This window comes from Chinchilla lanigera, unplaced genomic scaffold (genome assembly GCF_000276665.1).
Source record: "Chinchilla lanigera isolate Chin_1 unplaced genomic scaffold, ChiLan1.0 scaffold00020, whole genome shotgun sequence".
Lineage (NCBI taxonomy): Eukaryota > Metazoa > Chordata > Mammalia > Rodentia > Chinchillidae > Chinchilla > Chinchilla lanigera.
This window is the reverse complement of record NW_004955421.1, coordinates 27,363,042-27,387,336: the sequence shown is the minus strand read 5'-3', so window position 1 is coordinate 27,387,336 and position 24,295 is coordinate 27,363,042. Positions and strand designations below refer to the sequence as shown.

Sequence of the window (24,295 nt, the reverse complement as noted above, 5' to 3'; positions counted from 1 at the left end):
CAAAGTAGAGGTAGAACAAGGTCACATACCAAGGCTCCTTCCCGGGCTCTACCTTGCCACCTTGCAGGAGGATGTGAGGGATCAAAGGTCCTCTGTGTGTCCTGGACCCAGACCAGGAGCCCCAGTCTCTGGTTATCCAGGCTTGGAGTCTCCCCACTTGGAGGTGCAGAGCCAGAATCTTCAAAGCTCCGTCCTCTGGATTTTACTACATCGCAAGGGTCTGTTTCCCATTTCCGTTTCCCCTTCCCTGGGCACTGGCTCTCTGCCTTTAGATACACTCTGGGCAGATGTATAGGATCCATGCCATGGTAGGTCCTACAGAAAAGAGGAAACACAGAGTGTCAGGACTCTGTCCCTGTAAAACAAACACACTTAGATCCATCCAGCCTGTAGGATTCACTGAATCCTGCCCCTGAGGGCCACACATACATACACGGCAATATAAAATGCTGGTTTATTATAGAAGAAATAACGCGAAAGTCCATTATCAGAGAACTTTTGGGGCTATCAGGTTGCTTTTCCCCAAACAGGCTCTCCTTAGGAGCTGGCGAGAGAAAGACCGCAGGCCTGGATATCATGGCTAAGATGGTGAGATTCATTCCATGAGGCCAGAAGAGGGAGCAGTTTGCCCAACACTCCTTGGTGATTCAGCCACTGTTTTTTTCTCTACAGGATGCTCTACTGATGGCTTATGCTCCGGCAGGGAAGTGAGCAGCTTTCATGGGATCTGATGTTGACAGTGTTTGGGGTGACCATGGGGTTAGTCTCAGCTTTGTTATGCAATCCAGCTTCTTGTCTGCATAGTTCTCTCTTCCTCACAACCAACACTACAGTGTCCTTTGCGGCTCAGCCATGATGTTTGCTTGGTTAGGTGTACGACATTCATTTTGGACTTAGGATATTTCTGACATGGCATTTTCAACTTATAAAGGGTTCATTAATTATATAACTCAATATGAAAGGCTCATTCTGGATGCAAAGTAAAAAGTGAGTCAGTGGGAGGGATGGGGCACCTGAAGAGTCCAGAGCCCGGCAACTGAATTTCATCAGCTCAAAACACATGCATCAACCAGGTGTGGTGGTGCATGCCTGTAATCCCAGCACTCAGGAGGCTGAGGCAGGAGGACTGTTGTGAGTTGGAGACCAGCCTGGGCTACAAAGTGAGCTCAAGGCTCGACTACATTGCATAGTGAGACCTTGTCTCAAAAAGACATAAAACCAAACCAAACCAAAACAAAACATAACAAAAAACACATACAGCAGAGGGAGAACTTCCCCACGCTGCTGTGCTGCCTCTCCTGCCTCGTTGGTGCCACCATCCTGATGACAAGGGTGGAATGATCAGCTCCCCGAGTGCTACTGCCCAAGGTCAAACTGTGTGCAGAGCAGAACTGCCATTCTTTGTAAAAAATCATTACTTATTTTTTATTTGACAAAACTCAAGGCCGAGAGGGTGCTCCGTGGCGCCCTTCCGTGGGGCAGGCGGTTTCTCTGCTTTGGCTCAGGCCCGGCTGTTTATTATGCACGCTTTGTATTGCAAATGTGGAACAAATGAAGCCGAGATATCAAATTAATACTGTGATCTGTTTTTCTGTTTTGTTGCCATAACAATCTGTGGCTCTTGAAGCAAAAACCATTAGAATTGTATCAAAGGTGTTTACACCATGTATGCTCCATCCTGCCTTATTATTTATTGCCATCATAGGTGCATTTAACATTTGCTTAAAGAGGGTTCGCTGCTGCTGCTTTTGCCTCATGGTTTTCTGCTTTTGACTTTGACTTTTCCTACAGTTCTGAGCAGGGAGGAAGAAGGAGTTTGGGTCAGACGCTTTATGACTTTGCAGCTACTAACGCTTGTCCTTCTCTCTCCCCAACCCAAGGGTTTTTTTAAAGTCAAGAGTCTTGATTAGAAAGAAAGCAGTCATGAAGTAAGTTTTCTTCCTTTCTTTGGAGCGTTCCTCACTTTTCCACCTAATGAGGAGGCCTGATGTGCTTTGCAAAAGATGCCCAGAGACCGAGAGGCATGCGAAAGGAGAACAAAAGGCGTGGGTGCCCCCGAGGAAAAGGAGCGGACTTCAGTGTGGCCAAAGGAGAAACAGGTTCTGGTCTCCTGAAGTCTCCCTCAGAGTATCCTCTTCTCATTGTGAGGGCTGCTCAGTGCCTTGCCAGAGGCCTTTTCTGCACCAACCATCACAGGTGGGTAGAAGCCCCACCCCTGCGCAGATGAATTTGCCCACCAGGATGTCCCCGTGAGGCTGGTGTTAACAGGTGCTCAATCAGGAAGATTCCTACTCTGTCTGTTTGCTTCCAACTCCTAGAGCAGTGATAGCACACCTTCTAGAGCTTTCAAAGATACAAACATCCTGCGGCAGCGCATATGCTGTAGGTTTGCCATCGCCGGGCACACACGCAAGTACGTCCCTCCCTGGTTGTTTGGGCCGTTGCCGTAGCTTATGTAAACAAATCTCCTTGCGGCAAAGGAAGATAGGCTTAAGAATGATACATCTATTGGCAAATTATGACAATTTCCAGTGTCTGTGGAAAATAGAAGGAAGAAGTGCTGTTTCTGACTCACTGAAAAATCTACAGGAGGTGGATGTCACTTTTCTTCCTCATCCGGGAAGAACGCGGGCAGAGGAGGCTTCCATACCATGACTCTGAACGCAAACTGAGCAGAGCCAGAGAAGCCTGGGTGAGAAGAAATGAAACAATGTCCTGCTGTTTTGTCCTGCACTGCCTAGGGGACCTGGAGCCTGGACTAAAGCCCAGAGTGGGAGGAAAACTCAGTTCAAGCCTCTTTTGGGGCATGATAGATGCAAAGCTGGAGTGACCCCTAAATGTAACAGGGATACAGGCCAAAGGAGCCCATTTGGATGAAGAAGAAAATCAACCTTTTTCTCAAGCCCAAAGCTATTTTTTCTCAAATTTTTGCATACAAATTTTGTTCCTTCCCCTCTCCCCCTCTCCTTCTCTCAAAAAGGAAGGATAAACACTTCATAAATGGGTTTGGAGGTCCAGTTTGTGTGTGTATGGGTGCGGTCACCGTCTTATCAATAGATACAGTTGCTTGCAACTGTGGCAACTTCAGTCGGAAAGGAGAAATGTGAAGTAGGAGCCTATTAATCAGGTTGGTGGAAGGGGGATGCTGGGGAAAGGATGGGAGCGGCAAGTGGATGTAAGACAGCTGGGCAAGGTTGGCTCTGGGCAGGCATATCGTTGGAAAAAGCAACTCATGCCTTTCCGATCTCCTGCGTCTCCACAGAGCCTCTCCATGGAGTCCCAGGCAGAGCAGAGGAGTCTCTAGAACTAGGAACATGAGTGGCAAAGGACACATCTGAGGCACAGTGCAGTCCCTCCAAACACTGACGGTTTGCTTTTATAAGAGACTCAATGTTCAACCTCAGTCACATTCTCCCTCATTGCAGAGATATCTGAGAAGGTGGATAGCTAGAGTTCTTTTTCTCAGTGGACTTAAAATACTTACAAGATGTCTTTGCTGCTACTTCAGTTCAGTCGCCAATTCTGACTCTAAAGCTTATATCGAACATGTTATGTGCCAGGCTTTCTACTGAGATGCTACTTCGGTGCAGAGATGTAAAGTAACTTGTCCAAGTTACCACACAAGAGCAAGTGCCCACCTGAAGAGCACTTTGTGGTTCTGGTTGCTCAGAGAAGCATCAGTTTGCGTGTGTGTGTGGGGGGCGTTGGGGCTTTGCAGAATTTTATTTTATTGAATTCCTCTGCATCTATTTGGTCTGAATGTTCCTGACCGAAACACAGTCACAGGAGAGCAGGTTGCAATAAGTGTACCTGCAGAAATGTGTGCTTCGTACCTTATGTAATACACGGCGGGTTTTTTGTTCCAAATACCTTGAGACTGTTCAATTCCATAGATTGAACAGATAATGCATCCTATTATGTGTCCTCAGAGTTCATAAAAGGTTTCAATCTCTCTTTTTTTTTGTTTTTTTTTTTCCAGTACTGAGAATCAGAGTTCATAAAAGGGATACATTTTTATTTGTATGGGAAAATGATATTGTGAAATAATAACATAACCTTCCATACCATTCGTCCCTCAGCACTACCCCCATTAAGGGTACCAGAAAAGAAGCTTCTGTTTCTCCAAAACAGAGTTGCCAGATTTAGCAAATAAAAATACACAATACCAATTTATATTCAAATCACATAAATAACAATTTTTAGTAGAAGCATATCCTGTGAAGTATTTAGTGCTTTTTCTGAAATTTATATCTTTTTTTTTTTTTCTGTCTTTTTGAAATGGTTTCACTATGCAGTTCAGGCTGGCCTTAAGCTCACTTTGTAGCCGAGGCTGGTCTCAAACTCAAAAGGATCCTCCTGCCTCAGCCTCCCAAGTACTGGGATTACAGGAGTGCACCACCACGCCCAGCTCTTCTTTCTGAGATTTAAATGTGCCCATTTAAATGTGTCGTGCATTTTCTGTGGCACCCCTACCCCACAGGAGAGTGAAGTCAAAGAAGAGAATACCGAATGCTTGGCATTTGTGTTTAAGAACTGAGCATTAGGGTAAGAAATACCAGAAAAATTGTTTGCTGGTCAGTTTTATTTTTCTACCTAAGAGGCAAAATACTCTGGAGTGGGGAACAGGCAGAGGGTTGGAGCCAGAAAAGAAAACAGCAATGGTGAATGTGGCTGCTTTTGGCTCCACTCTGCTGGACTGGGAACCAGAGAGCAGGAACGGAGGAGAACAAATTCCGCACCACAGGACTCTCAGAAAGGGTTGTGGGCGTGGCTTCTAGAGCACCGCCCACCCCTCACCCCTCTGCAACCCACAGTGCTTTGCACGGAACCGGATGTCCCAGGTTCCTCCGGGCCTTACCCGCCGGAAGAAGGCGCGCCTCGCTCTCCACTGGGCGTGCTGTGCGCTGTGCGGCGAGGCCGTGGGTTGAGGCCGTCTTGGTTGGCTGAGCCGTTGAAAAGCAGCGCCAGCCCACAGCAGACCAGGTGTCGGCTGGACCTCATTTCTGGGAGAACCCAGGTGAGCGCCTCCCAGTGTGTAGGCCCGGGGCGGGGGCAGTACACTGGCTGTTTGGCCTTAGGTAGACACTTCATTCGTAAAACCAGTTGGCTCGCTTACAAAATGGAACCATAATGTCCTGTCGCTCTGAGGATTAAAGACGATAATATGTGGCAAGTCCCTATAGTACAGCGCCTGACGCAGTAAAGGTGCCAATAGCAGTTTTATGGGGTAGAAGTAATTTGTGTTTGGGCAGCCACTGACCATGTCCTGCCTTCTCCTTTCAGGCTCTTTGTGTCAGCTACTCTGTTTGATTAAAATCACTCTTCAAAGAAGAACCATTCATGTTATCAGGTGGAATTGTTATTGTTTAATTGTTACCAGTTTTAAAATTGCTGCATTTTAAGCGTTTTAGCTAAGTGTGAAATGAAAGACTTCTGTTGGTAAGTGGAGCTTGTTAGGCATTTTTGGAGTGGGCACCCCTTCCTGGTTGGAATGCTAGCAGGTAGCAGGTGCAGCATTTGGCTGGGAGACACCTGTGCCCTGGGAGCTTGCAGGTAGAACTCCGGCCAGCACTGTATTGCAGGTTCACAGTATAGCACGTGTCTTGGCTGAGGCAGTCTGAAAGTAGAAAGTCAGCAAAAAGAGAACAGGGTCTTCACGCAGGAAGGGATGTGACTGATAAGGATTTGGAAGAGCTTTCAGCTGCAAGTCAAGGCAGGCAGCTAATTCGTGAGCTACTATTAACTGGGGATTTGAGTAATCTGGGTGGTGTTAGAAAGTATCATAGCTTGATATAGAAAAATTTATAATGGTTTTGATGCAGCTGTTTTGACAGAGGCATGACAAAAAGGAGAAAAAACTACCAAGTAATGTGTACAGCAGACATTTTTTCTCCCAGTGAACCTCAGGGATGCACTTTGGCCACGGAGTGGACAGCAGAATGAAGGGTATCAGGGATAGGGTGAGTACCTTTGAGCCAGTACCACTGGTAATGAGGCAAGTGTTGGAAATATATTGCTTTATAAATTCAGGTATTTCAGCATGTCCCTGTGTCAAGTAGCTGTATTATATGGCTTCAGGTTGATATAACTGTGGCCATCTTGAATCATAACTGCCTCAGGGTTGCTCCTGAGTAACCCGGTTTGGTTTTTCCCACAGTTTCCCTGCACACTATAAATTGAAAAAGTTGTATAACACCACGTGCAGCTCTACCATCAGGAATGTTCCTGACTCTGATACTGGCTTGAGATAAACTAGGTACATTCTGGTTTGAGTGCAATCACCTTTGTTCCAACCACTTTATCAGCTACTGACCCAAGCTGTGGAGATCTGCCTGGTTTTACTGTCACCCAGAACTGTGCTTCTGTCAGTAAGTCTCCACTAAATTTCACTCTGTGCAGTCTTGGATCTGCCTGCCTCTTTGTGTGGTCTTATGGCATCTTGGGGGCTGGTCCTCATACACTGGGACTTGGTCATTTTGGAACACATTCTGGAACAGTTTCGTGGATGCACATGGCACTTGGAAGTCCCTCAGGCAGGATGAAAGAGGGAGAAGGGACTCAAACTACATCAACTGGATAGAAGACCCAGGCTCTGTCATCAGGGAAGGAGAGGCTGCCACTGAAAAGGGTTCCTGACCAGAGTGTACTATAGCACCAAAAGTTAACATCCCAGGTGGTCTAGAGCATTTCCAACGAGCTCCGTAAGTACCATTCTCCTGGATCTTGCTGTCAGTATGGCTCACAGTTCAGGGCAGGTCCTCTTCTCCTCTTGACATTCTTGCAGGATGAGCTCCTTAGCACCTATTTGTGTATTCTGGCCCATACCTTCTGAGATCAAGACCAGTGCAGATGTGAACCTTTCAGAAGCCTGTGTCGTTACACCACTTCTGTTGTTATGGGCTTCTTCTTTATAAATTGCAAAGACATCTGCTGTCACCTTGGCTTTCTTGTCACACCTGCCCCTAGTTGTCCATCTCCCTTCTTTTTTCCTGCTTTTGCTGCTGTCATTTTCCACTCTTCTGCCTGATGAAATAACTGCTTGCATTTGGGATTTATGTCAGTTTGGCTATGGATTTCTCCTTTTCCTTCCCTTATCATTAGAAATATTATTCTTTCCTTCTCTGGCTCCTAAGTCTTTACTTTTTATGATCTAACAAACTGTGTCATAATTATATATTCTTTTCTCCAATTAGTTTGTAATCTTCTTGAGATAGGTTCCTTAGAATTCCACAGGGATTCTAATGCTCTGCTAGCATTTCCCAAGTGTCTTAGAACACTGGTTCTGCTAGATGTTAATAAACACTTATGTAATGCTTATTGTGTTACAAAATACATACAAATACTGTTGTGAATACTTTGCACATAGGTAGGTATTAGCATTATTATATCCATTACTGTATACAGATAAACTGAGTAACTTGGGGGCAGAATCATGATTCAAATCCAGGTGGTATTGTTCCAAAGTCTACTCTCTTTACTACCACCTTGTATCAACCCTCTGGTTAAACAGATATCGAATGATAAAAAAAATTTCAAGAAGAAATGCGTAACTTAAACACCAGGTTAAACAAAGTTAAATTGGTGTATTTTGTTGGGAGACCATTCAGAGCATTTAATATGTTACTACACATTGTGGATTTGCAAGAAGAGTGTACGTTTAACAGCACTTTTCAGACCTTTTTGGTTACCAGATTTATTTTTTCCAAAGATTAACTTGTAGTTAATGTCTGTATAATTTAATCTGGAAAACATTACTTTAGATCACTGCTTCTAAATTAATACTATACTATAAGTTGATTTATCCAAATGATAAGCTGGAGAGTTGTAATTGTGTGGGTGTAGGATGTATCAGTATATACTTTTTTGGTTTGCTCTGGTTAACACCAGAGGACTGCCTTACTTGCTTTTTTGCTTCCCAGGGACAAGGCAGTCACTTGAGAGCCTTCTTTGACCCTTGCGCTGCTGAGAGGCAAGTGCCAGGGAAAGTAGGCAGTCAGCAACGTTTTAAAGCTACTGGTTTTAATTGGTGCTAGGAACAGGAAGCTTGTAGGAGAAACTGAGTGGGCCACCTCGGCGGGGGACACAGTCAGGCGGGGCGGGAAGGTGACAGCTGAATGCAAGCTTGTGGGGTTGGGTCCCTGGAGTTACAGGCGGATGGTGGGTGTCAGATCAACAGGGCGTTCTTCTCACGCTGCAACCTCCAGCCCTCATTCTCACAGAAGCTCTGTTTCCTCTGAAGCCCCTCCTCTCCCTTGCTTCATAAGCTTCCCAGCGTCTCGGTTTGTAGTGTTTAAGGAGGTGAAGTTATTGGGTGGGTCATATTTTGTGGACTGGTGAAAATGTGCCATAGATGGCCAGTTTGTAAATGTGACTCTTGAACATGTAGGTCCCCTTTGGTCAGCTCTGCCCTTGTGAGAGATATTTGTAGGTAGAAAACTTCAGGAGCAGCTCCTCTGCCCTCACCACCCATGCTATTCTCTCCCAGGACAGAGATGTAAACTCTAGCACGGGGACACTGAGTTTGACCAGTAGTAAGATCAGCTGGGGGCTAGAGCAGTGGTGGCAAACCTATGGCACACATGCCACAGTAGGCCGTTTGTACCATTGAAAGCTGTAAAGGGTTCACCATGACTGGGCTAGAGAGTCTGGAAGAGATGTTACTCTTAGGTGGTGGTGGTGCAGTACTGGGAATCGAATTGAGGACCTTGCGTTTGCCAGGCAGGCACCACTGAGCTATATCCCTGGTTGCTCTTCCTGGGTTTTCAGCACACAGTCCCATCCAGGCACCGTGGTGCCACAGTGTCCATTCTCTTACCTGTTTATAGGCTTTCCCCTTATTTGGCAGAGAGGCCAGTTATGGCAGACTCATGGAGGCAGGGTTGATACATTTATTTGCATTCTCAGCCCCTACCAGGTTATCTGGTGTCGGTTAGCTTTTGGGTGCTTGTGTTTTGGATGGGTGAATGATGAATCCTGCCCTGCCTCCTTGGAAGCGCTGTTGAAGTTGAGACACAAAGGAATTAAGGATATTGCCTGAATGCCTGGAGCTAGTTGGCGTCCAGCAGCAGTTTGAACCCGTTGCCTTCCTGGCAGTTCTGGTGGCACGGGTATGCTTTGCTGCTTGTGGCTCCCTAGACCCTGTCCTGCTGTAATCTCTGACTTGCCGTGTCCCAGAGCAGTTGTGATGGGGCAACAGGGAAGAGGAGTTCACATGCTTTTCAGAACCAGGCACCTTCAGTCATAGTTTTCTACTGATTGGTACTCAGTTCTTTGGCTCTTCTGACCTTTTAGATGTTAAAATTCTATCAAGAGACATTGCCTAGCTGTAAAACATTCCTGAGAGGGTGTGAAGTTCTGCTAAAAGGGAATGACGGTAGACCCGAAGTAGCTTGACCTAGTTGTACACGTGTCCTTGCATTCGGGACCCAGTGCTGCTGAGCTCTGTGGCAACAAGGGCATCTGTCTGTACATTTGGGATGCACAGGCATGAGTGTTCTTTTTCATTCCCATCTGTGTCCCAAACCTCCAATACTGTTTCCTGACTTCTGCCCAGAAGCCCCACTTTCAGCCTTCCTCAGCCCATTCCCCAGCCAGAGTTCTTTCCACATGTACTTCCTGAGTTATTGTCCATTTAATAATGCTTTCGTCTAGCCTGAGCCAAAGCGCCTGGCACATCCAGCCATTTCCCCATCCATCCGTCTGTCCATCCAGCCAACATTCTTAAACACTGACTGTATGGCAGGCACTGTGGCACTGGGGATGCGGGGATGAGATACAGTTGCTTCCCTGAAAGAACACAGAGTTGCTTAGCAAACAGACAAATAGACAGTACAGATAAGTAGTGAATGCTGTGTTGCATCACAGACAGAGGACTTTGGGAAGACAGCAGGGTTAAAGAGGCGAGGGAAGAAGAGAGACGACAGTGACTCCCCAGACAGTGTTTGCCATAGGTTTAGGTAATGATAAATCTCAGAGTTACTCGCTGCTAAATCAGTGGCTTTTAATGTTTGTGCTTTGAGTAGCAAAACTTTTTCTAAATAAAATGTGACATACATCACTAATAAGTAAAACAAGTAAAAACAGTATTTTTGGTTTAACTGGGGGTAGGGTGAAGGTGGATATAGAAAGCTCTTTGCTTGGCGGCATCTGTGCTTCTGAGCACAGCCTCTGCTCTTCCCAAAGTGCTCACGGATAGAATGACTCTCCTTGGTGCCAAGGACAGCACTTTGCCTTGCAAGGGCCTAGAACGTACAGGCTTGCTATAGGCAAACTGATAGGTGATCTTTTCTCTTCTGCCTTGGGCACAAACTAGATAGGCTAAGCTTTCCTTTTGGGGAAGATGACTAAATGTAATACTGAAGACGAAGGATGGCGTGGCTTAGTGTGAGGAAGTGGTTTTCTTTTCTGAGAATGCAGCGAGCTGTTGGTCTGCTGCCTGAAGGCAGAAGTGTGCGGTGTGCTAACCTGTAAGGTGGGGTGCCGCTAGTGGGCAGTTTCTCATGAGAAAATGCCCGTTCTGAGCCTTACGAGTCCTGAGATCTCTGCTGGAAGTGCTGTGGGTTTCTGGTCCAGCCCTATCCTGTAGTAGTTACCTAGGGAAAGCTGTGGGGCTTTCCGGGGCTGGCCAAGAGGACACCTGGTCAGAGAAGGGAGTAGACCAGGCCAGCAGCGGTGTTCAGGTGGCCATGTCAGTGGGCACTCACTGCTTTTAACTGGCTGACATTTATTGAGTACTTAAGATAGGATCAAAATATATAATATATATTGGTGTCGTTAATCCTCACAACAGCCTCTTATTATGTTCATTTTGCTTATGAGAAAATTAAGGCCTAGAGAGGTTACGTGGTGATCAATCAGTGGGAAAGCTAGCATTCAAACCAAGGTAGTCTGCCTCCCCAGAGAATGTACTCACTTTCTGTACCTTTCACACCAGCCTCATGGTAGCAGGATCATCATCTCCCCAAACTGGGGATTGTTCTGAGCAGCTTTCATTGTAATTGGCCCGTTGTGAACACAGTCCATAGGTATAAACATTTTTTTTCCCTCCTTAAAAACATCCTCCCAGTGCAGCCAAGTAGAAGTTGGTGCTAGTCTGATTTGCTGACCAGTAAAGAGGTTAAATGAAATGCAGCACTCCCCATAGAATAGCTCTTCTGCAAGAGACCTGGCTTAAACTACCTCACATCTCCCTGCATCTTTGGCTTGGGAGGCTTGGGAGCTCCTGGTCTAGAGGTGCAAGGAAGGGAATATGCTGGTTTCTTTCTTTCTTGCTCGTGCACGGTTCAGAGCCCTCCTACTCACAATGGCCTTGGATGTGTGCTGTTTCTAGCTGTGTTACTAACAAGGGAAGACTGTGAGAGGAGAATTTCCGTAGGGCATCTCTGTATGCAGTCAACTCTCAACAGTGAGCCCGCTTTACTCAGACCAGGAGCTTTCACAGTGTTTGCTCTGCCCCACCCCCGACTGCAGGGGGCCAGTAAGGGCTGTTTACCCAGACTCCTTCGGCTGGCTACCTGTTCCTCTCCCTTGGTTAGTTCTCTCATCCCTCGTTTTCACCAGAAGTTTCTGGGTGTGTGACAAGTTTGAGTGGGAAGAGGCAGAGACCAGAAGAATAATTTGGAATTATCAGTGGATTTTTATTAGCCATGTTCTCTCCCCCGTTTCCAGGGATGAATAAGATTTGTTTTATAAAGGATTAGGATGCCTGTGCCATTTTGTGAGTAGAAATTTCGCAGTTTTTCTTGGAATGAAACGTTAAACAAGAAAAACAAATCCAACATACAAACCCCAAAGCTGCTCACCGCCACAAAAAAGCCAACAGAAAATGCCATTCTGTTCAAACTTATGGCCTACAGGAAAAATTTCAAAAATATTTTTTCAAAGGGCCAAGCAGCAGGTCTCCCATTTAAGCTTTGCAACTGTTCTAGGCTGTCTCTTTCTCACATACCACTTTGAAATGTCACCCTTCTCATCCTGAATGATCAAAGGCTTTGTCTCGCTGTCTCTCATTTTGTGGTGGTGAATAGAACGGCCGTTGTTGTCCAGCAGGGTTCAGTGTTAGTGTCGCATCGTTCCGGCAAAGTACTGACACAAACCAGTATTACTCTTGGCTCTGTGTCTCTTTTGTCCCTTTTATGAGCTGAAGCTCAGAAGGGCAGTTGGGTTTTCTAGGGTAGGGTGGACTCTGATGCTTTCTAGTGATCTTTTGGAGGTGAAGGAACTGTTTGGCCACTGTAGCACGCGGGTAGAAGTTGCCATGGTCACCGGTAAGGGGATGGTTTTCCTGACAGTTCTTACTAAAATGCACTCAGAAGAACTTCCCCCCACTCCATTTTGTTTCCAAAGTCAATTTATTGAATATTAAGTCATAAAGCCAGTGATATAATTTTAATGAAAAATATCCTGTATCACTCAAGACTTAGAACAAAAAATACCCCTTAGAAACACTGCTTTGAAAAATAATCACATTAACTTTGCACACAAGAGTCCTTTCTTAAGCTTTATTTAAGAAATCGAGTACTATATAGTTCAATATATATAAGACACATCCAGTATTGTGTTCCTGATAGCAAGTGCATAGATTTTGTTAAGATATCATTTCACTCGATAGAAACGTTTCATGGTCACATGTAAGATAATATTCCCAGTGATTTTGCCCAAGCATGAGAGGAGAAAACAGAACACAGCAAAAATAGTGAACTACAACAGAAATGAAAAACAAAAACAGTGAATTAGCAGAACAGCCGATTCCTGATAAGTGAATAAGCTGATTGTTTGGTCACAATGTTTTATTCACTTATCAGGAACGATTCACAGTACATTTATGTTCACTGTGTTTCCTAGCCTGCTAGCTAAGTTCAAGCCCCCGGATAACACACAACTGCTGTAGGCTGCACAGGTGTGCGGTTTCCATGAGCAAGGAAACGATGGTGCTGTGGTTTCCCAAGGTGGTCCATGCATGGCAAATAGCTAGACCTTGTTCACACTGCAGTGACGTTTTACAATATCAAACTTGTAAGTTTAAGCAGGGGCCAACTTTACAGTCACCTAAGTGCTCAAAGAAACTAGCATTTCATTCTCTTCTTCGGAGAATTATTTTGTTCTTCTTTCCAAAACAACAAAAACTGGCTTTGTCTTTCCCTTCCTTTATTTAGCATGAGTATTTTGCCTTGTGCCAAGTGGTGGTTACATTTACTTATATAGTGTAGAAATAAACACTTGCGTCTTGGCAAGAATTTGCTTACCCTTTTCCCTGAATCTCCCCTCCCTCATCATACCTCCCCTCTTCCCCAGAAAAGAAAGAAAAAAAATCGCATCTCTAGCCATCTAAGCAGTGGATTTCCAGAGGCAAAGTGATGAAGGCTATGATGAGATTTAAAGCAGAAGTGTTGGCAGGAAGTCAGCTCCCATCTGTGCAGGTTTGGAGCTGGTGGAAGTTACTACCACCGAGGTGTCCGGCCTCTGGGAGAAAGCCGCCTCTCCTCCACCTCACCGGGCCCCTCTCCTGTTGGTCCAACTAAAAAACCCAATCTTGGGGCCCTTGAAACCAGAGGGTGGACAGCCTGAGCACCTGCAGGGAGAAAGCTCATTGGCACCAGGTGCTGGATGGCCTGAGGCAGGCAGAGCTTGTGCGTCTGAGAAGTCGAAAGGAGAAGGAAGACACAGGGAACAAACAAGGATGGAATCTTGTAAGAGCACTTTAAGAGCAGTCAGATTCCTGAGCATAGAAGATGAGCACGAAAGGGAGGAGGGCTTGTAGCTTAAGATGTAGAGGGTGTATAAGGAACAGCTCGCTTTCGGATTGCTAGTGTTGGGCGATAGTGGGCACACGGCTTACTGCTGTGGGTTCCTCCGGGAGGGTGTGTGGATGCATGTGGCCTTCCGAGTTTTCCTTTGGAAAAAGTACACTGTGGGGATCTTAGTGGGAAAAGCTTCACCCTCCCTCCAGACTGATAGAACTTCCATTTGAGCACTTGGAAGTATTTTTCTTTTGTGTTTTAATCGTTAATGTTAACTTTGGGTGTAGTTACCTCGAGAATAAATTACTTTTCTATACGTCCCATTAACTGATGGCAACATGTAGATCTAAGTTTAACCCTTTACACATCTCTGTTCACCAGTTTATTTTTTCTTCCCTTGAGAGTTCACCCCTTTTGAAAAGGTCACCAGTTTCTAAAATGAGCTTGATTGTTAGGGTGTGTGCCTTTGGACCTGGGAGTAGACAGAACAAACGCAGGTCTGCTGTTTCTCTTCTATGGTTATGCAGCAGCAGATTTCAGTGAATGTCAAATATACACACACACACACACACACACACACCCATATATATGTATATATAAATTCGTATTCATTCATGAGAGAGGGACAAGGGAAGGGAGAGGTCAGAGAGGAGGTGAGATGATCCTGTGCGGTCAAAGTATCATAAATTGCCTTGGCAAATCCAGCTCGCTAAGCAGTTATTTAGGTGAACCATAGAAAAAAGTTTATCAGTCTCCGAAGCAGTGGTTAGAGTGGGCTGTTGGACAAAATTCAAAGGTGGCTGGTGTGCAGTTTTCCCTTTCCTCAAATCAGATATTCACTTAGCTGGAATCGACTGTATCTTTTTTACACAACATATAGAAAGAAACATACGTGAAACAGTGAGGTGTGTAGATGCATCACCAACATATAATGACTACCAACAATACAACACGCAGAGAGAGAAACAAGTATTAGGAAAATGGTTTAATATTGGAGACAGAAGCAAAAAACCGCATCACACAGTAACATACATTACAAAAATAAGTTCGACTGTTTCAGCTACACGGTTATGTTCACAATGAGGACAGAAGATTCAGAAAAAACTTTGATCTAAACAGCAAAAAAGCAAACCCCTAAAGCTTAACTAATACATTTATCCACTTAAAGTGACTGAGTACTTCTAAATCTAATTACCTTATTGTGTAACTGCACAATACAGAATAAAAAGTGAAACTTACCGCTGTATTTTAAGACAAAATTCTAATGCTAGATATAAGCAAAGGAAAAAAGAAATCAAGCCAAAGTTTTTAATTCTCAAAAGAAGAGCAGCTTTCTTTCGATCAACCAGAAATCAAACTTGAAGTCAGTCACCCTCAGGGGGCCCACGTGAGAAAGCCACAGAAATTTCCATTTTTTTAATCTCCAGTATAAAAAGTTCCACTGGTACAAAATGCATAAGTACAATCAGTTGTAGAAATAGGAAAGCCTGCGTTGTTGCTGTTGTTGTTTTGTTTTTTTTTTTGGCTCAAATTCCATCAAACAACAAAATCCAAATGCATCAATAAAACAAACAATACTTAAATGGTCTTACAGTTTCCACTAGGTTGCATTAACTTTGGCTTTTCTCAGACAATATTTAAAAACTATTTTGTAGTATTAAACAAAATGATATTATTAATCTACAAACAACAATTCTCACAGCACAAAAACACAAATACATTTTTTTGTGTGACATTATTCAAAAAGGTAATGAAACTACAGATTTTTTTAAAATTTTATTTCTTCTTTTAATTAGCACTTAAGATAATAAAAACAGAAACAGTAAATGATTCCAGAGTAGCACAAGCGAAAGAACTATAACCCCTATGGTGAAAGAAAGATGAACTTGTTACGCCTTTGAGGACTGCCATTTTATCGCATTTCTCTAATTTAGTTTAATATGACTGTTCTCCACTCTGGGTTTTGAAAAAGCAGTCTTCCTATGTGCTCTGCCTCTTGACACAGGCCCTCTGCACCCTTGCAGTGTTCTTTTGATATTAAAAGATGAAAGGACAGTTTGTGTTGGGGGAGGGTTATTTTTTTAAGCAATGAAACATGCAAAAAAAAAAAAAGAAGAGGAAAAGGACTTTCCCCCTAAATGGACTGTCTTGGTTGCCTGCAAAATCATTAACACTCAACTCAGAGTGCACACTTTGAGCCTCCTTTCAGCTGCACTGTTTTTCTCTGGGGAAAATGCAAGTAGGTAAGAGAAAAGCAGGGCAGTTTGCTTCAGTGAAAAAACCAGAAAAAAATTTTTTTAGATAAATGAATAGATTCTGAATGAAATGGTTTGGGAAATTCAAGTGGTGTCCTGTTGTGTTTCTATGTGTGTATCTATACACCATCATATAATGGATACATGAGAGAGACATGTGCATTAACTTTTATTAAGTTGAGTGCTGCAGGAAGTACAAAATAGCCCTCAAAGGATGAAGGAAGGCCCCGGCAGTAGTAAACACGTGTGAGGATCATACAAATCATTTAATTAGAAGTGCATGTGCTATAAGAAGGAAACTTTTTTTTTTGCATCATTAGAGGCTAGTCCTTTCCATCCCAGGGCTATCATATCCACATATCCACACATGCGTGCATACACACACACACACACACACACACACACACACACACAAATGGAGTGGATAAGGAGGAAGAGGGAGCTGAGACCAAGAAGCTTCCAGGGCCTGATTTCAGGAAGGTTGGAGTTTTGGATTGGGGCTGTGGATATAACGTTAGGGTTTTTGTTCACAGAAAGTCCAAGTAATATGGCACTTAACAAAGTGGCAGCAGGAGTTGGTGCTAGGTGTTTGGTCAGTGACTGTGGTAAAGAACAGAGCTCTGCTTATATGGCCAGTCCCCTTTAAATATGTTGAGCTGAAAAACAATACAAAACAGGAGAGAAAGGACAATAGGCTTCTCTTTCTGGATACCTTGCATACACAGGAGGTATCTCCTGGGGTCAGAGAATCCCCAGCTCTAGGGCTGATGGAACATCTCAGGAGTTCTGTACTTAAGAAACAAAAGCAGTCCCTCAAGAGACAACCCTACCCCCAAATCCTTTAATTGCAAGGTATCTGAAAATATTTAGACTAGTGCATATCACTAATCTGATCTCAGAAAGCATGTGGCATTTTTAAAGGTTTACTTAGAGGCTGAATCTACCTACTTTCCCCCTCAGAGGATTTACCCAATACACATTTATTTAAACTGAAGGAACACAAGACATTAGGGATTCTTAAAAAAAAAAAAAGATCAAGAATAATCTAAATAGAAGAAAAGATATTATAGGTAGGTAACAAATTGTTTTTCTCCCTTCAATTTGGATCTCAAAGGATAAAAAAGTGGTAAAAATAAAATAACTCGGAAGATACAAGAAAAAAATCCAAATTAGAAATACTTCAAAACAAATTCAAATGATGACAGTATAAAAAGTTACCAACATCCCAGACAGCTCTGGGTAGAAAGGGTTAGAAGTTCAAAACTTTCTCACCGTAGAGGTTTCCATATGTATGAAGAGTACATCGTGAGGTCGCTTCACAGCATTGATGGGCAGAGTGGTTAAAAAAGTGAGACATGGGCACTTATACAATGTCTTACAAAACATCATAGAGAAATAACAAACAATAACAATTTCAGGCAACAAGACCACAGGATAGCAAGTTAACAAACTTTTTAGCCTTTTTTTTTTTAAATATTAGGGATTTATACAAAACACATAATAAAATACCCATGTTATCAAATTACTTCTCACAAGAAACACACTGAAGCTCTAGGAAGGAAGTACCTTTGGAATTTGGCACTATATATTTTCACTTTTTTTCTTTAAAAGAAAAAAAAATCACATTTTGCTGAACACAAACACGTCTAAATAGTCCACAATAAAAGAAAAAAATGACATCAATGCTTCACAAGCCAACACAAAACTTATTCTGGAATAGGTTTTTTTTTCCTCACATGAAATTTTTTTTAAGCAAACAACTTTTTTTGAAGTTCTTTTTTGTTTTAAGTAAACCAATTCTAAGCTTGTCTTATCAACAGAGAACATTAAGACCGTAAGACTCGTGATGAAACCACAACTTAATTCACAGAAGCACCAACGTGACACAGTTACAGTAACCTTTCTCCTGTACATTGAAACAGTATAAAATATAGGTAATTTCATGTGCATTAAACCATGGATTGTCTAACTGTGAGTCAGTTCAGCAAAAGGTGACACAAATAGGTAGCATTTGCCCCAAAACAGGGTAAATATTTTCCTTATACTAATCTACAAAAAGTGGTTCTATATATATATCTCAATGAGAAAGTGGGCCACCTAAAATGGCCTTATCAAAAACTTTACACTGCCTGAAAAATGTAAAAACTACAGACCTCTGGAGACTTAAAGTCAGACAGTTTTTTTCTCAAACTGTTTTTGGAAGTAGTCTGTTAGAAACCCACATTCTGTGTCCCTGGACACATATTGCTATTGTTACCAGTGACCGGGAAGAATGCCAATCCCTGTATAATACTTTCAAGTCTGTTTTGTGAAAAGAAAAAAAAAAAAAAAGAAAGAAACACTTTTGCCACAGGTTTTTTTCCTATAATTAATTTGTCTAATTTCAGTCTTGCATGAATGCAGCAATGTTTTTCACATTGACTTCCCAGAATTCATAGCTAGATGAGGTCACATGCAAATTTCAAAGGTCAAACTAGATCAAAGGTCAGTAGGAGAACCAAATATGATGTGAGGTCAGAAAGACATCAGAAACAATGACGGGACGATGAAACTGTTTTTTTTTGAGACGCCACAGGGACATGCTAGGCAAACGATGAACTAACGGGCATGAAGATGTCTAGGGAAAAAACAAGGAAGAGTAAAAAGTTACACAGAATCTATGCAGCAGCAACAAAATCACTTTTAAGGGTGCAGGAGAAAAACTAATGCAAATCTTAGGTCTTTAGGGAGTCTACGAGCCATTCACATAATTTGCATTTCTTACACTCTTTTTCCACAGCACAATGAAACCCCAAGAGAATCCATCTGGAGAGAGTGAGAGGGGATGGATTCTGGGTGTTTGGGGTGTGGGACTGGCAAGGGACGGGGAGAGGGTCCAGTTTCAACGAAGGTGACATATGGGGAAGTCAGACGACTGAACTGTAAACTAGATAATGGAAATTACGAACAAAATAATCAGACAGATACGAACAACAAGAGGATAAAGCATGAACTTTAGGTCTAGGGTTCAACGGTGAAAAAAAGCCCATTCCTAGAACAATTCCTCTAGAGACTACTTCAGAAGGTCCCAGCTAGACAGAGAACTGCTCTTTAGGTACCCAATAAGTTAACAATAGGCAATAAATAACTTCCATTATTTCTGAGGCAGTAAAAATTTTGTATAAAAATAGAAATGCTTTTTTTACAAATAAAATTTACAGGCCTGTGGCTTTCTTTTTATTTATGTATTATTTATGTATTTATTATTATTAAATTTATCTTTCAAGAAACATCAAGTATTTTCACTCATTTTTATTTTATTTTTAAACCCTGTAGCTTTAAGAAACAGATCTCTAAATCTTTTTTACATTAATCCTTTCTAAAAACAAAAATAAAACAATAACAAAATAGACAACCAGTGTAATAATATGACCAATATGACCAGTAAGTGTCATGTTTCTTTTGAACCCTAAAATAAAATCCTACTTCTTAAACCGATGTAGTGGAAAGACGTTTTGTGTTGTTTAAGTGCTTCTCCTGGCTTCTCCCTCTGCTAGGCCACCACTCTAAACGCCGCAGGGGCCCTCCGGAGGGGCAGGTGGCGCGGGCAAAGAGGGGTGAATTCTCCAGGCAGTGCTCTTGGGGCACCAGTGGTTTCAGAGTTAGAATTGCACATTAGCTTTTGTTTGCCTTTTAAATTCTCAAGATGTCATTTATTTGTGTGTATGTTTTTCTTTAAAAAAGCAAAAACAAAAAAAAAATTAAAAATAGGTAAAAGGAGATTCAAATTGCAAAACAAAAGGAGAATACAGTGGCACAACTGGAGGAGGAATTTACTCAACAGAAATAAGGTAGCCCAAGTTTATGGCAAACTGGGGGATGAGTGAGGGAAATGGAGGCCTTATTGTAAAAATAATCGTCTCTCTTGGTAAAAGTTGGCAATGTGGTCCTCCTCTGCCTTCCCTGTTGAGAACAGGCTGGCTCGTGGGACTTACCCTAAGAAAGCTAAAATAAGAGCAGGGAGCCGCTGGGGTTAGGATCAGTAAGGTTTGCTGTCATTTTTGGAGCGCTTCAGCTGCACCTTCAAGCGTTTCATGCCGATCTGAAAACCATTCATAGCTTGGATTGCAGCTTGTGCAGAGACTGGATTGTCATAGCTAACAAAACCTGGAAGATACAAAGGGAGAGGGTGGAGGCAGTCAAGATGGAGAGGAAGCTTTCAGGGATGGCAGCATAGTGTTACTGCACACGCTAATGGGTGCTGGTCCCATGGTCTCAGTTTAGTACTGCTAAACTTATGGTACGCCATGAATGTTTTAGGGACACGATTAAGGGACAGCATTGGAGATGTCCACTGAGCAAAAGTAGTAAAAAGCTAACTACACTGGTAATTTGGTATGTAAGATAAAAACCCTCCCCAGAAGACTAAAATCTCAAGAAAATCTTAGTTGTTTGAATGAGTTTGACCTCCTTGTTTGAATCCCAGGTAGACAGCAGCAGCAGCGTAAGTATTCCAGGACTCCAAGAGGCCCCAGCAGCTCCCGGGTCCCAACCATGGGAGTAGAAACAGGACCGGACAAGGTGCATGCTACCAAAGGCCTTCCCCACCTGTCATTCCAGTTCACTACATACAGAATTTAGACAGAGCCTGTATCTGTTTGGCTATAGGATGAGTAAGCGAATTAACCCATTATTGAATTAGAATAATTTATACTTAATTTATGACATTTTGGAGTTACTACTGTGAAGAACCCAGGGAAATGCTGGGCTTTTCTCTTGGGCTCAGTTTCCATTTTCAAAACTCCAGTAAGTGTGACAGAAAGAAGACTGCTACCTTGTACTTTTCAAAGTCTTCTTAAGAAATAGGAATAAATGGTTTACTCAAGGCTCACCCAGCTGAACAGAATTCCCAGTATCTTTCATTGTAGCAACCCCTACCACCAAGAAAACAGCAAGGAAGTGTTTGAAAAAGAACCAGTGATGCTCTGCAGAGTCCCAGAAACGGGAGGATTCGGATCCTATAGTTTGCTCTGACACTGAGGAGGGAGGCCAGTGGGGAGGCACAAGCGAAGCTCTAGTTAATGCTGAGGTGAGTGGTGCGCTTGTATAGTTCCGACTGACTTCTGGTGTTGAAAGGAAGCTATTATTCGGATTTAATTTCAGTTCTCAACATCAGCTGCTCAGAAGGTTCTATACTGTCTCTATCTACTGTTAAACTTTAATGCTAAAGACGAAATTCTGTTACAAATTTTGAAGAGAAAGAAAAGGCCAGATATACTTTGAGCTAAATTCTCCCCTCAGTTGATAAAAATGGGCATACAGCATAAAGCAGAGAAGTTTTCATAGGCAGGCTGTCTTGCAAAAATGGTTTACTTTTCTATTAAATCTCTTCCCCCTAAAATGTGACCCCAAGTCCAGGATTTCCATTCTGACAGTTTTTCCCTCAGGGTGTTTTTATAGAAGTAGCAGATGACTAAAGAATGGAAACGGGTCAAGAGTGAGATGGACAACAAAACCCAGCCAACAGGTACAAATCATCTAATGACTTCGCAGTAGACGGGGCTGTCATCTAATGACTAGGAATCTGGGGAAATGGGGCCCTAAGAAAATAGGTTGGTTCACTGAGAAACATGGGATGCCACGGCTTTTTATAAAACTTTAAAACTCAGCCCCTCATGCTAATAATAGCCTGCTGATTCTTTCAGCGATAGTTTGCATTATCATGAACACATTAGTTAAGTAGTTTGTGGACTGACAGTCTCTTTTCAAGGTAATAAATGTTTTCTCAAACCACAAAGTACAGTCCTTTGCTAGTCTGCTAATAAGCCCAGAACATTGTTCATCTGTAAAAAAAATAAAGAAATGAAATAGAAGGCCACTTCAAAGCCTTGTGCAGGAAAGACTCCCAAAGGTAAGCGCATGCTCACACACAGCCTACGTGACAACTCGATTTCCACTTCACTCTCAGGAGCCACTACCAAGGAGTGCACACAGTCCTCACACAGCAGCAGTGGTGTAACGGGTTTGGGCCGACAGCCTTCCCACTAGGGTAAGAACAGTGACCTGAAATGGCTGACATACTAATTCCTTTAACAGCAGAGCCTCCGACCTTCTGGGTGATGACACAGAAAGTAGAAAGACTTCGCAATAATGGAGGCTGGGAAACCACAGCGTTCTCTTTGGACTGGTTTCCCACCGCCAGCCAGCCAACTTGTAAGTGTGACTTTTTAGCTCTTTGAGAACCATCCTACCTTCAGTATTTTTTTTTCTTGTAACTTAGAATTCTCTGTGTTTCTTCTGGCCTGTATCTGTTCTGTGTTATGTTACTCTTACTGCCAACTACCAACAAGAATTATTAAATTGCCGGAGTGATTAAAGCAAGTGGTGTAACTCACAAGGGGTCAGAACCCGCCAAATGAGTATGTGCTCTGAACATCCCGGCCTCTAAACTACTTTGTGGGCCAAAGGGTTTGGAAAAAAAGGGAATGGAATTCATGAATGTTGTCCTCCTGTGTGAAAACATGAGCACATGCTCTGAACTTTCCTTACTCTCTTAGGGAAGGGGGAGTTACCACAGGAGGCGGGGTCTGAGAGAGCTGCTTAAGGAAGTATGCTTTGACAGCTAGGCTAGCCAGTGCAGCAAGTTCCGAGCAGCACCGAGAGGCTGGGCTGCCGGCATAACGTCTGTGCCCTGTATCCATTCATGGGGCTCCTGCCAATATGGTGAGCCCAAATTTTAGCCCTTTAATCCCATCAGGATGCTCTGTATAGCTATGAGATTCATCAAATGCTCATTCTACGTTCACAGAACTGGGATGTGGCCACGTCCATACTTGTGAATGTAAGTGTATGTCAAGGTACTAAACAGTAAACCTCCCAGGATAATATGTGATCCACACAGTGGTTTCTGAGTCATACTAAACCTGGAGGGGGATAAGGAGCTAGTATCTGTAGTACTAAGGAGCAAAGTATCTGTAGTACTTACTATTCTAGATCAACAGAGACTAAACAATAGTCTGTTAACTGTGTTTCCATCGGATAAAAGTTCATGGTTAAATCTACAGGGCTTGAAGAAATGGCTATTGCTCCACAATTTAAAATTATCAGATAAAAAAGACACTTTAATAGTATAGTATAGTATAGCATAGCATAGTGTAGCATAGCACAGCATAGCATTTCACCTAATGTAAGAGAATTTCTCAGATACTTTCCTTTTATTTTAATTAAACAACTTTGCCTAAATCTGCTTAGACGCATTTAGAAATCACCCCAGCCCCTCAACACACAAACCCACAGGAAGGCCCTATCTTGACTCCAAAAAGATCTATCATTCACATTTTTCCCTCACTTGGGAACCTACTGGAATATTCTAACTTGGTTTCTTTTGCATACCAAAGCACTTGCTCAGATTGGTCTGTTTGTCAATGAAGACTTTAGCAGAAATAACATTTCCAAAAGGCATGAACATCTGCAGAATGTCCTGGTCTCCAAACTCCTGTGGAAGGTGGTAAATAAAGAGGTTTGCCCCCTCTGGACCTAAAGAGGAAGAAAAAATCATTGTAAGGTATCCCTCAAGTCTTAGTTCCCAAGGCCTTTTTAAGGAATGTTTTAACAGCATGTAGGCTAAACATTGGGCTTTCTCTTATAAGAGTAAACAGATGGATAAATGTCAAGAGCTGGCATGTCTTTCAGGAAAGCACTCATCCTTCCCATTTTTCTAATTTCCGAAAAGAGACTGGCTGTGTGCACTTCTTTTCCATAGTCTTCTGGGGGCCCCATGTCCTCGCTGCATGCTGGCATTCATTGGATTCTCCTCTCACGGGAGTGAAGATGGTAGTAGTGGACAGGATGGGAGCAGAGCGTCTGATGGAGACCACTACGAAGCGGCTCTTAGCAGGATTCAATATTAACCCATTGGCTTTTCGTGTTTACTTGTGAGTCTGTCCAAGGCCTAGACCCCTTGTCTGTCGATGGGCAATGGAGTCATAGTAAGTGAACCTCTGTGAGTCACTGGTCCCAGCTGACTGAGGCCTGTAGGCCGGTGAAGCAAAGGACACCTGGCTCCAACCTCAGTGAACGAGATAAAGACTGCAACTGCAGGCCTCTCCCTCCTGGGTGGAGACCTTCCTAGAGATAACACAGTTCTCCTAAATTAACATACTGTCTTGGGAGAAGTCTTTGAGAGATTCCTGCCTTTCTTCAGTATTCCCCTCCCTTGTTTTGATAACTAAATAAATACGGGCAGCCATGAGATCTTTGTCTAAGCCCCCAGAGAATCTCATTCTGCTACAGGGTTTTGATCCTCCTGGAGCCCTAAATCAT

The 24,295-nt window shown here is 43.1% G+C and overlaps 1 protein-coding gene and 1 long non-coding RNA gene across 11 annotated transcripts in view; one reads left to right on the top strand and one right to left on the bottom strand.

Moving 5' to 3' along the window:
* The first annotated feature begins 4,864 nt into the window (after positions 1-4,864).
* Positions 4,865-24,295, top strand: part of LOC102014256 — a 40,951-nt gene continuing 21,520 nt past the window's right edge. For all 3 annotated transcript variants that reach the window (XR_001233848.1, XR_001233847.1, XR_001233846.1), the window contains exons 1-4: positions 4,865-5,017; positions 5,284-5,439; positions 5,898-5,960; positions 21,421-22,186. This is a non-coding gene — a long non-coding RNA (uncharacterized LOC102014256). The remainder of the gene's footprint in view (positions 5,018-5,283; positions 5,440-5,897; positions 5,961-21,420; positions 22,187-24,295) is intronic.
* Positions 12,487-24,295, bottom strand: part of Celf2 (CUGBP, Elav-like family member 2) — a 310,354-nt gene continuing 298,545 nt past the window's right edge. For 6 of the 8 annotated variants that reach the window (XM_013513693.1, XM_005383884.2, XM_005383887.2 and 3 more), the window contains exons 12-14: positions 23,366-23,509; positions 19,969-20,140; positions 12,487-18,611 (exon numbers count right to left, since the gene is read on the bottom strand). In XM_013513693.1, coding sequence (XP_013369147.1) covers positions 20,013-20,140; positions 23,366-23,509 — 272 coding nt within the window. In that variant the 3' untranslated portion in view covers positions 12,487-18,611; positions 19,969-20,012. The remainder of the gene's footprint in view (positions 18,612-19,968; positions 20,141-23,365; positions 23,510-24,295) is intronic. The other 2 variants (XM_013513698.1, XM_013513697.1) reach the window with 1 other exon arrangement.